The 12,140-nt window shown below is 53.7% G+C and overlaps 1 protein-coding gene across 1 annotated transcript; it reads right to left on the bottom strand.

Annotated features, from left to right (window-relative positions):
* Positions 1-7,657: 7,657 nt before the first annotated feature.
* Positions 7,658-10,550, bottom strand: KCNA5 (potassium voltage-gated channel subfamily A member 5). The gene has a single exon (XM_082351326.1). The coding sequence runs from the start codon at positions 10,266-10,268 to the stop codon at positions 8,475-8,477; it is 1,794 nt and encodes a 597-aa protein (XP_082207452.1). The 5' UTR covers positions 10,269-10,550; the 3' UTR covers positions 7,658-8,474.
* Positions 10,551-12,140: the final 1,590 nt, after the last annotated feature.

Below are 12,140 nucleotides of genomic sequence, written 5' to 3'. Positions count from 1 at the left end.
TAGACAAAGAAAAGGCTGGAAAGAAAGGGTTAGCCTCACATTATGGAGGACTTCAAAATTCAGGCTAAAGGGACTGGACTTATTCTGTTTAGGAGCCTGGGAATGACCTGACCATATGGATTGTCTTCTGGGGAGATTAGTTGGGAAGTTTATGTAGGGTGGGCCAGAGGCAGACAGTGAAAGGAACACAGAAGGACGAGGAGGAGGTGACTTTGCCATCTCAGACAATGTCAAACTGATGTGGTAATGATGTGGGATTTACAGGTGACTTCACTACAACTAAAGAAGAACAATAAACAATAATATAATAACAACGTGTACACTACGGAGAGAGGAAGAGAAGCATAAACTACAGTCAGTGGTCCATCCTGGATGTTCTGTGAGAAATTCGTCCTTCCAACTAGGTGCCTTGGCCACCAAAGCACAATTGGGACCACTCGCCTCAAGTTCCTAAGGGACATCCATTTAAAAATGCAAAGTGTTGCAGGAATAGAAAGGTTCATCAGCTGGCAGCTGGGGAGGAAAGCACACAAGCATCCATGGGCATCTTCTGTGTGTTTCCTGTAATTGGCATGGATCACCAAGAGGTACCCATTCGTGTTCGAGTCATCTCTGTTGCTTACAAAACATGCCGCAGGAACAGCAGTTTGCACTCTTTGGAGCAAAGCTGCTGTCTAAATCTTCAGTTTTATTATCACAGTGATTTGGAAATTGCTGATAAACACGACATTGCAATAGTGTCGCAGTCAAGCACTCAGAAGTTCCCAAAGAGGAGATCTTGTGTTGAAACAGGATTTATAGGATCATCGAAATAAGAAGCCGAAGACTCCTAAAAGCAGCCTTCAGATGTGTCAGGAGACCAATCACTGTAAAACTGAAGACTTAAGAAAAAAAAGGCAAAGCTCATTCTTCCCATGTAAAACTCAGGGTTCAGCAAGGTCACTGTCAAGGCTCACTGTGGGATCACATGGGTTTGACCTGTATCAAAGGCCACATGCAGGAGCTGACAGCCAGCGAGGCACAAGACACCGTGTGCTGTGAGCCGGCCACCTCCCAACCTGAGACACTCAAAGGACAGAGCGATGAGTGACAGGAGAGGGCTGCGGGAGTTGACAGGAGGGCTCCCAGGGGATGGACAACGGGGAAGATGTAGATTAATAAGCATTAAATGATATTCTCACGTAGAAAACAAACTTATGGTTACCAGGGCAGGGGAGGGATAAATTGGGAGACTGGGATTGACATATACATGCTACTATATATAAAATAGATAACTAATAAGAACCTACCATATAGCACAGGGAACTCTACTCAATTCTCTGTAATGACCTATGTGGGAAAGAATCTCCAAAAGAGTAGATAGATGTATATGTATAACTGATTCACTTTGCTGTGCACCTGAAACTAACACAACATTGTAAATCAACTAGACTCCAATAAATTTTTTTTTAAAAAAATGTTCTCTCTCCTTCACTCTGCTTCTGAGATCACTTCTCCCAGGAGTCCCAGCCCAAATAACTCCCCTGGGCTTAGATCAACAACCCCCCCCCAAACCTTTACACACAATCACATTTCCCAGGGACGCTTCAAGCTGGTTCTTGGGCTTTATTTTTAGTTTTGTTTGTTATGATTCTTTTTTTTTAATTAATTAATTTATTTATTTTTAGCTGCGTTGGGTCTTCATTACTGCACGTGGGCTTTCTCTAGTTGCAGCGAGCGGGGGCTACTCTTCATTGCGGTACCCAGGCTTCTCGTTGTGGTGGCTTCTCTTGCTGCGGAGCACGGGCTCTAGGCGCACAGGCTTCAGTAGTTGCAGCTTGTGGGTTCTAGAGCGCAGACTCAGTAGTTGTGGCATGCAGGCTTCAGTAGTTGTGGCACGTGGGCTCAGTAGTTGTGGCTCACGGGCCTAGCTGCTCCACGGCATGTGGGATCTTCCCAGACCAGGGCTCAAACCCGTGTCCCCTGGGTTGGCAGGCGGATTCTTAACCACTGTGCCACCAGGGAAGTCCCTGTTATGAGTCTTGCATTCTTGCACGTGTCTCCTCGTGTACTGGCAGGTGTCGCCTGACCACATCAGTCTCTGAGTGTCCTGAGGGCAGAATCGGTCTCCTTTCTGTCCCCACCACAGTACCCAAGACTGGCTAGCTTGTGCCAGCAGATGCCAGACACCTGTAGGAGGCAGAAGTGACTCCTCCTGGGCACAGACGTCACACAGGACAGGACACGGAGCACAGGGTGAGAGGAGGGAGGCCCTGAGCACATCTCCCAGGTGGGCAGCACTTACTTCCAGGTCCTTAGCCCATGTCTCTCCGTGTCCCCCAAAGGAGGGGCTCCCACACATGCAAGAAAGAACCGGCGCCTACCTGGAAGGAGTGAGGAGTGTAGGTGGGCTGAAGGGGGAAGCCGCTGTCCTCCAAGCCTCTTCAGCCCTGAAAGGACCACAGAGAAGCTGCTCCTGGGGTCCAAGCCAAGGTCACCATCAAGGTGCATGTGGAGTTTCGTTCTGCACTTCCAGGCAATGACAGGCTTTGCATGCAGAAGTTCAGCTTTCCCACCAGGGTTTCTTCTGGACCCACCTCAGCCCCTCTTAGATTTTTCAGCTCCTGTTCCTGGTCTTAGAATAGTCCCCTAGAAGCTCTAGCCTCCAGGGCCTTTTGCCTCCCTGCTCCCACCTCTCGCCTCTCAGCCCTGGATGGCTCCGGCTGGATTTTTGGCAATGGCTCAGAAAATCTACCGGGGTCTCCTGTTCATTGGCCAAACAATCAAGGGGGCATCTGAGGGCCTTTACTTACCCTCTAAAATTTTTAAAAATCAGATTGGAAACCATCGTCAGCCTTGCAGCAGAAATCCGCGTTGTGCTTTGCTTGGTGACATCGTCTGCTGCGTCTCTTTTGGGGGTGCCACCTGGAGGGCAGAGCCAGCTTCCTGCTCCAAAGTGGTGAGTGGCCCCTGGGGTGGTGCTGGGATTGAAAGTCCGTCTGGAGCTCTCCAGGGGGCCTTGGCTTCCCTGTCCCACCCTCACCCCCCCCCCCGTACCTGTCTCCACCAACCCTCTGCTTGTGCAGGAAAACACACACACCCTGCTAGTGCCCCCAGGTTCCCCACGTCCCTGTCCCCCACTCTTCACCTCGTTTCATGTCCTCTTCTGCCTCGAGTACACGTCACCCTTCTCTAACGGAGCACATCCATCCCCCGGTTACAACCTGCCCATTTCCTCCTTGGCTCTTACCTGTATTTAAAAGTGATACTCAGTGCTCTTTGGTGACCTAAATGGGAAGGAAATCCAAGGCAGAGGGGATCTATGTATACGTATAACTGATTCACTTTGCTGTACAGCAGAAACTAACACAACATTGTAAAGCAACTCTACTCCAATAAAAAAAATTTTTTTTAAAGTGATCTCTTATTCATTTGCTTCCTTGATGGTTGGTTCTCCCCACTAACCTGGGAAACCAACCAGGGGAGATCCCTGCCAGTTGGCCTCAGCGCCTTAGCAAGGTGTCTGCCTCATAGTAAATAATGTTGTCAAATAAATATTTGTTGAATGAATGGAGAAATGAATGAATGAGGGTATTAAGGACACTGGATTATAAAGGTTTCGGTTTTCCTCCTAGACAGTGAGTTGCTTGCATGTGGGCGCCAGGCCATCACAGGGCTGGATCTCCATCGATTGTACTGCCGTGGCCTTCTCAAGAAACGCAGGTTGAGTTGAGTCAAATCAAATCGGAGGAGACAGGTCAGGGTTTCACGAGCACCCGGGAGGCAGCCCTCACAGGCCAACTGGATACAAATGAACTGATGCGGCAGGAACCTGCCTTGGGAGGTGGGGTGGCCATGGGGGGGGGGCGGGGGTGATGGAAGGTCAGGCAGCTTTAATGAGAATGGGGACACTTTGATGCAGAGGGAGCAGAATGGACCACACAGAGAAATCCAGCCTAGGGCTCGGGGGAGACTATTTAACTACGGTGACCTTGGGTAAGGGGCCTCTTCCCTCTGGGATTCTGCCTGCTCATCTGTAAAATGAGTGGACCAACCAGATTATCTGCAACGTTCCTTCCAGCTGAAACATTGCTTGGTGCAAAGTTTGACATTAGAAGACACCGGCCAATTAAAAGGGAAGGTGGCAAGCATCTTACTCTGTCTGGAGGCCTGTGGGCTGGAGCTGATTCACATCTTCCCACCACGCACACTGTGAGGGGCCCCGCCAGCCCAGGCCCATCTCTACAGCCAGAGAAGAGCCAGCTGAAGAGGGAGAAGGCAAGGGCATCCTCAAGGCCCCCAGTGTGATGTCACGTGTAGGAAAAGACTTAGGGCCAAAAGGAGAAGGACGCCATCCTCTGGCCACCTGGACTCACTTCCTCCAGCCTCTGGGGGAGAACCCCACTGCCCAGAGCCCTGGGCAGAATGTCCAGTTGGGCATTTTATTCCTCCTTCCTAGAAATAAAGCAGCCCGTCTCAAAGCCACCTAGAAAAATCTAATTTTCATAAGGAGGGAGAAATAAGCTCCATCTTCCTCATAAAGCCTTCCCTGGTCTAGGAAATCCCAGCCTCAGATCCCCTCCTTAAGCCAGGGTTGGTATTTGCAAGAAATGCAAGTTCAGTGAAGTAAAATCAAATCAGGGAGCCAGGTCAGAGTTTCCCAGGCACGTCTGGATGCCCAAGAGGCAGCCTCGGTGTGACGGATAAATGGTTACGACAGGGACGTACAGCTCTCGAGCGAAGGCTGGTTCTAACATTCGTAAGTGACTACATTTTCAGTGGTTATATAAATACCTACAATAACAGCTTCAGTTGTGCCTCATGGCCTACGAAGCCTAAAATATTTACTATCTGGCTCTTTTCAGAGCTTTTGCCAACCCCTGCCCTAAATAACTACTGAGTCCCCTTGCCATTGATAAACTCAGGACTCCTACTGGGGTCCTGGGGAGAGGCACCGGCCTGTAACCCTGGACCCCATCCCTCCTCTCTACCCAGCTACCCTTCAAGGTCTCCAGAAGCTTCTCCTCCTCTATTCCTCCTCGCCCTCCCACTCCTGACCCATCCCACTTCATTTTGGAATCCCCTACAAGGCACTTGATGGCACCCTGTCCTGCATGATTTGATTTGTTGTACACTGATTGCTTCCCCAATGGGAATGGAAGCGTATGAGGGCAGGGGCAGCATGTTAATATGTGTCCCAGTATCCCAGCACACCGAGCAGCTGCTGAGCAGATATGCGCTGCTGAGGTCAGCCCCAGGGGACAGCATCCCAGGGTCACACTCACCGTGCTCGGAGGGGACTCTCCACGCCAAGAGAAACACTTTGCTCCATCCCCTCCAAGCCTGGAAGTGCTCCTATCATCAACACGAGAATAAGTCACAGCCCAGTCCTACGGGAAGATTCCTCCAGGGCTGGTCCTCTGTTTCATTTTCCCTCCAGGGAGTGTCCCGGGCAGGGCGGATCAGGGAGCTGGGGCTTTAAAGCACGTGACAAGACTTTTCTTTCTGAACCTACCCTTGTTCAGGGTTCAGTGAGCATATGGGCAGGAGAAGAAACAGTAGGTGGTGAAAAACCGGGGTCCACATGCTCTGCAGGAGAGCAGCTGTCCTTATGTAGACACACCACACCAGTGCGTGTCTGCCCTCTGCGCGGAGGTTGCCAAAGTTGGTAGATTATAAACCCAGGGATGGTTTCTTGCTGTGGGAGCCCAGAAGGAACATCTGGATAAAGGTTTGGCTGGAGCCACTTGATCTAATTTCCTCGGAAGGAAAATCAATGACAGCAGTGAAAGGGAGGGGGAGAGAGGACAGGAAGGGGCCCCTTGCCTCAGGTGACCTGGGTAAAAGACTTGACATTCGTCCTCCTTTCCTGCCAATCATGTGAACAGGGAAACCACTGGGAGGGCTGGAGTGAAACAGCGGGCCATTTCCAGAATCATAGCAGCCGGTGCACTGAGAAGGCAGAGAGACTGAAATACCTGCACTGCCTTTGGGTGCCCTCCCAGTGCCCCAGGACAGATACCACCGGCCTCCAGGATGGAAAGCTGCAGCAGGGGACTGGAGTCCCTCTGGAACCACCTTGATTCCCTTTGTAAACCTGCAGGGCAGCGCCCCCTCCTCCCACACAAAACAGAGACTAACGATCTCATTCCCGCCACTTCATCCCTGAGGCTTTGTATAAGCTGGGACCCATTACTGGACATTCTAAAGAGGCAGTCAGTCTATTTGAACCAACACCTGTCAGGCATCTGGACACATCTAAGACCTGGGCAGGAGCAGTTCTCTCTTTGCTGCTCAAGCCTAAAGGAAATGACCTTCAGGGCAAAGGTGGCACCTTCTCTTTTATCTTCAAGGTAGGCTGAAGCCCGAGTCGTGCCCACCCCCAGTCCCAGCCAGCAGGGGTGCGTTAATCCACAAGCGTTTGCTTCACAGCCTTAGAGGGCTTGGCGGTGAGACGGTGTGGAGGAGAGCTTTGGCAAGATGCCCCGCTTTTAGGCAGATTGTAAATTACAAACAAACAACTCGTCCCTGCTCTCCTTCCTTTACTTCCGGTGTGTAATGAAAAACAACAGAGCCCTGCAGGCACAATCCTTCTGTTTCCTCCTCAGATGCGTTGTTCACAGTTCCCCCCTGGAAATGACTCTGGGCAGTCACGGACCCTGGCTTTTACTCCTGCCTCGGCATCTCACTGAAATCCACAATCCTCAGACATCAATTTCCTAGATCCTCCTTCCCCCCCCCCCCCCCCGCACACCTGGATGTACCCTAGAACCAGCCATCAAGCTCACTGTTGTGGTGGGAGCCATGTGGCCGTGGACCACCAGCCCAACCTGGTGAGGATGCCAAACCACCAGTCTTTGGATTATTCAGCAGAAAAAGCAACAGCAGGAATCGGGAGCCCATCGCGGACAGCTAACCCCCCAGAGAGACACTGCAGCCAGTGTTACACCTACTGTGATGTTTTGCCAGAATCATCCAGTGACGAGGGAACAAAGGGATTTGTTCTGAGTTTAGCGATTACTCGGGGCAACGTGACAGTCTGTAGAAATCAGCCTTTAATGTGGACAAGCAAATCCTTCCATCCTCTGGCCACCTCCGCCATCACAAAGGCAAAGCATCCTTCTCGGCTGCACCACAGTTTAGGGGGTGGGTAGGATAATAAGAAGGTGCTGTTGCCTCTCTCTGTAATTTTCACACCAGGGCTGCCCTTTTGCCGACAGGTTTCGTATCTGGGAAAACCAGGCTTGTTCCTCAGAGCTGCTGAGAACCATGTTAAGAAGGGCTTAAAGCCTGCAGACCAAGGCTGGGAAACCCAGCCCCAGGAGACCACAGCGGGACTGTGGGGGTGGGGGGTGGAGGGGTGGGGAGGGTCTGGTCATCCTTTGCCTTTCAGCTCCATCCACACTCCATGCTGATGGCTGGATCTAAGGCCACTCAGGCGTGTCTGTGTCCTGACAACCTGAGACAAACAGAATTCACCCCTCTGTCTTCAAGGTACGGGGCAGGGGGGGTGCTCAGCAAAGAGTTGTTGATGATCAAATCATGAGCTTTCCAAGTTTTCTACCCCAGTCAAGGCGGGGTTTGCTCTGACTCCAGAACCAGAAACAGCAAGGGACAGACTTTTTTTTTTTTTTTTAATTTCCAAAGATACATCAGCTGTAGAAAAACTAACACTTGCCTCAACCAAGTCACATTTTATTTCCTGGGATGAAAATCAAGAGAATGAATTATCAGAAGTCTTCTTCCAACATCATTAAAATGCTTTTCGAACAAAGTTACAAGCACTGTTTAAGGCGTACAGAAAAAGTTAGACTTGCCTTTCTTCCAGAACATTCCCTGCCCTAGACACAAAGCACCGACACTACATCTCAAGAAAGAGAGAGGCTTGCAGACACAGGAACCAGAAAAACCGGACCAGGGTCTCTGGCTCTAATATAAGTATCACAGGAGAACATCACAATAACCTTCTCTTCCATAAATACAACATACATCTTGAAAATATATCCAAAATATCTCCATCTGAACTACTGTACAAAAATCCACTCGCCAGTCATAAAAATAATATTTTCCCCTATACACAAATATAATCATATGTAAAGCAAATTTGGAACGCAGGGATATTGGTTGGGGGGTGGGTTACAAAATCTCTGGGGATCTGGGCTGTTTACCGTCATTTTTGTTCGGGTTATCCCTCTGCTGGGTATAGGAAACTGGCGACAAATACAACCATCTCCCAGTGCTCACCATTTCAACAGCTCCTGCGTCACGGAATGTGGTACTTTTTAAAAATAGGCGACCCTTGGTGTCATGGAAAGAAGAGGGAAAATGAGGGGATCAAGGTGGGGGTGGGGAGGCAGAAGGGGAGCAGTGGGAGAAGAGAGACAGACATAGGTTAGCGTGTGGGCTTGAAATACTCTGCGGCATAAAGTAGATCCCCAGGGTCAGGAGGCCTCCGCTGTCCCCGGGCCACGGCCAGCTGTCTGCCTGGGTCTCCCTTACAGATCCGTTTCCCGGCTGGTGTCCAGGCAGAGGGCATACAGGGATCTCCGCAAATCCACATTGCTCTTGGCCTTGAGGTTACACTTCTCCAGGGGGCAGCTGCCCCTTCGAGATCCATCCGCATTCTCCAGGGACCCCGCAGCCTTGCAGGGGGACGCCTTGCTCCAGCTGGCCTTCCGCTGGCCTGCGCTGGCCGGTCCTGTCCCCTGGCTCTGGCAGCCCTGCTCTTCCTTAAGGGCTGCCTGCTCCTCGTGGTCCGTCTCCCGGTGGTAGAAGTAGTTGAAGTTGGAGACGATGACGGGCACGGGCAGGGCGATGGTGAGGACCCCGGCGATGGCACACAGCGAGCCCACGATCTTGCCCCCCACGGTGACAGGCCTCATGTCCCCGTAGCCCACCGTGGTCATGGTAACCACCGCCCACCAGAAGGCATCCGGGATGCTGGAGAAGTGGGTCTCCTGGTTGTCGGCCTCTGCGAAGTAGACGGCGCTGGAGAAGAGGATGACCCCGATGAAGAGGAAGAAGATGAGCAGACCCAGCTCCCGCATGGAGGCCTGCAGGGTCTTGCCCAGGATCTGCAGCCCCTTGGAGTGGCGGGACAGCTTGAAGATGCGGAACACCCGGACCAGGCGGATCACTCTGAGGATGGCCAGGGACATGGCCTGCTGCCCGTTCTGGCCGCCGCCTCCCCCCGGCTGCTGCTCCAACAGCTCGGTGCCCAGGGTGATGAAGTAGGGGAAGATGGCCACCATGTCAATGATGTTCATGATGTTGCGCGAGAACCCGGCCTTGCTGGGGCAGGCGAAGAAGCGCACCAGCAGCTCGAAGGTGAACCAGATGACGCACGTGGTCTCCACGATGAAGAAGGGGTCAGCCAGCGTCCTGGGCAGGAGAGGCGCCGCTGTCGGGCCAGAGGGAGGCACCGCTTCCCCGCTGCCATTGGCCTCCCTATGGGGCTCAGGGGGCTGGTGGGGCACCGGGCGATGGCGCAGCAGCTCCCGTTCATCCCTGAACTCAGGCAGGGTCTCCAGGCAGAAGGTGATGATGGAGATGAGGATGACCAGGACCGAGACGATGGCGATGCCCCGCGCGGAACCCGAGCTCTCGGGGTACTCGAAAATCAGCCACACTTGGCGCTGGAACTCGTTGCGGGGCAGGGGCTTCTCCTCCTCCTTGATGAAGCCCTCGTCCTCTCGGAAGCGCTCCATGGCCTCGTCCCCCAACTGGTAGAAGCGGATCTCATCTGCGAACACGTCCAGGGAGACGTTGACCGGCCTCCGCAGCCGGCCCCCCGACTGGTAGTAGTAGAGGATGCCGTCGAAGCTGGGCCGGTTGCGGTCGAAGAAGTACTCGTTCCTCAGGGGGTCAAAGTAGCGCAGGCGCTTGGCGGGGTCTCCCAGGAGCGTGTCGGGGAACTGCGCCAGGGTGCCCAGCTGCGTCTCGAAGCGCAGCCCGGAGATGTTGATGAGGATGCGCTGGTGATGGAGGGACCCCGAGCCCAGCACCTGGTCCTCCGCCACGCCCAGAGCGGGGTCGCCTTCTCCCTCCTCGTCCTCCGGAGGCAGCCGTTTAGCCCGGGGCAGCTCCTGGGGCACCGGTGGCACCGGCCGGCCTCCCGGGTCCGCGCCCCTCTCGGCGCCGCCGCGATCCCTTGGCGCTGGCTCCTTGAGTCCATCGCTGAGCGCAGCCGTCGGGGGGCAGCGGAGCGCTCCCCCCGTGGCCCGGACCTCCTCTCCTCGCCTGACGGTCATGGCACCGCCGTTCTCCGGGGGCACCAGAGCGACCTCCATGGCCCGGGGGCGGGGGGCATGCTGCGCCCCTGCGGACCGGCTCCGGCGCCCCCTCTCACCCTGCTGGGCGCCCCGCGCCGGGCTCCTCTCCCACCAGCGGCCGGCCCAGCTGTGGGGCGGGCTGGGGGGGCTGGCGCGTTCTCCTCGTTCGGTCCTGACGTCAGGAAGCCGCTGCCCTGCTCTCTGCCTCTCTCGGCTCCGGCAGCCCGTTACCAAGCAGCCAAAAGCCGCCTTCCAGCAGACGCAACCTCCAGCCGCCAGGCTTGGCCTCCACCCGGCGCAGTTCCCCGCCTCCTGCCCTCCCCTCCTCCCCCCCCCCCCCGCCTCCCCTCGGGGCACGGAGGCCGCGGGTGTCTCCCCGGACGGCGCAGCTGGGGCCCCCGGCGAGGGAGGGAGGGGCTGAGCTGGGCGCAGCCTGGGAGGGAGCCTGGGAAGGGAGGGAGGGGGGGGGAGGGAGAGGGAAGGGAGGGAGTGGAGAGGATGGAGGGGCAGGTTGTACCGAGAGCGCGCTGAAACTCCCAGGGCAACCAGATGAGAAAAGCTCTGGATTTCAGTTCACCTGGGAACCCGCTGAACGCCGAGTGGGCTCTAGGGGAAATGAATTGTCTTGGGCTGGAGGGATGAGACTTCGACATGAGTCGGAGTATGAGAGAAGACAGTCCTTTTTACATTTCTCCTTTGGCGGAAAGAGGGTTCTCTCTTCTTTAGGAAGAATTACAAACAGGAGGGGGCGGGGCAGAGCTATGGGCCTTGAAAAAAAAATATGTGTATGTGTATATCTCCAGACCAATGGAGAAGCATCTCTCTTCCCATCTCCCTACATACATTTTCGTCAAAAGGTAACTGGCTGAAAATTTACAGCATCTCCCTGCCCTTAGCCTCGGGAAAGCCCTGATTCCCAGCACAGACAGCGGTGGTCAGCTGGGCAGACCCAGCCTGACAGCCCCAGGCAGGCAGCTGAGTCTGGTGATTCGCTGCCTGACTTCATATTCCTACGACACACAACCTCTCTGCTCTCTCCACGTATCTCATTTGTAGAAACCATGGACAGGGAAGGAGGGAGAAAGAGATCCTGGTGAGAGCCTTTTAGCCTGGTGAAGCTGGGAGGTTTGGGTAGGGAGTGGGGTGGCGCTGCTTAAGGAGAGGGAGCCCCCAGGAGCTTGTGGAGTCCCCAGGGCTGGAGAATTCTCAGGAGTAGAATAAAAACCAATACTCACTTTGCCCTTCTGCCGTACCAGGCCTATTCTCAGCACTTCACAAATCTTAAGATTATGATCCTCATTTTTACAGATGAGGAAAATGAGATTGACTAACTTGCTCAAGGTCACACAGGTAGAAAGTGGCGAAGCTGGGATTTAAACCCACACGAGCAGAGTTTGGACCCCTGTTCCCTCCACCCAGGTCCTCTGTAGAAATGTGTGATCCCCTTTCCGATACAAGGATACAGATGCTCCCTCCCCCCATCATCTGGCCTAACAGCTTTAGTTCCTTCCTGCAGGAGGCAAGAGGATGGCTAAGATGACACCTAAGTGCTTCTGGGTTAGGGAACCTGGTTATCTATCCCACCCCAGCCCTGGATTTTAGCATCTGTGGCCAAGAGAGAAATAGCCTTCAAGGTGTGTCCGGCAGTTACAGGCACAGCCTCCAGATATTTTTTTTTTTGGTTTTAAGTTAACCTAAAACCTCTGTGTTTTTGCATGTCTGGGTTTTTATATGTGATGTTACAGCCTGTTGTCCATGAATGCATCTGTGCACAGGGGGTGTTCTGGAAACTTGGTACTGGGTGCACGAGTGTTGGTTGGAATAGCAGGGTGTGGGCTCACAAGCTGTGTCAGGGTCGGAAGGGTGTGTGTCCACGTGGCTTTTCTAAGT

Source organism: Balaenoptera borealis (assembly GCF_965194805.1).
Source record: "Balaenoptera borealis genome assembly, chromosome: 13".
NCBI lineage: Eukaryota > Metazoa > Chordata > Mammalia > Artiodactyla > Balaenopteridae > Balaenoptera > Balaenoptera borealis.
The sequence above is the reverse complement of the archived record's forward strand: the minus strand, read 5'-3'. Positions and strand labels throughout refer to the sequence as shown.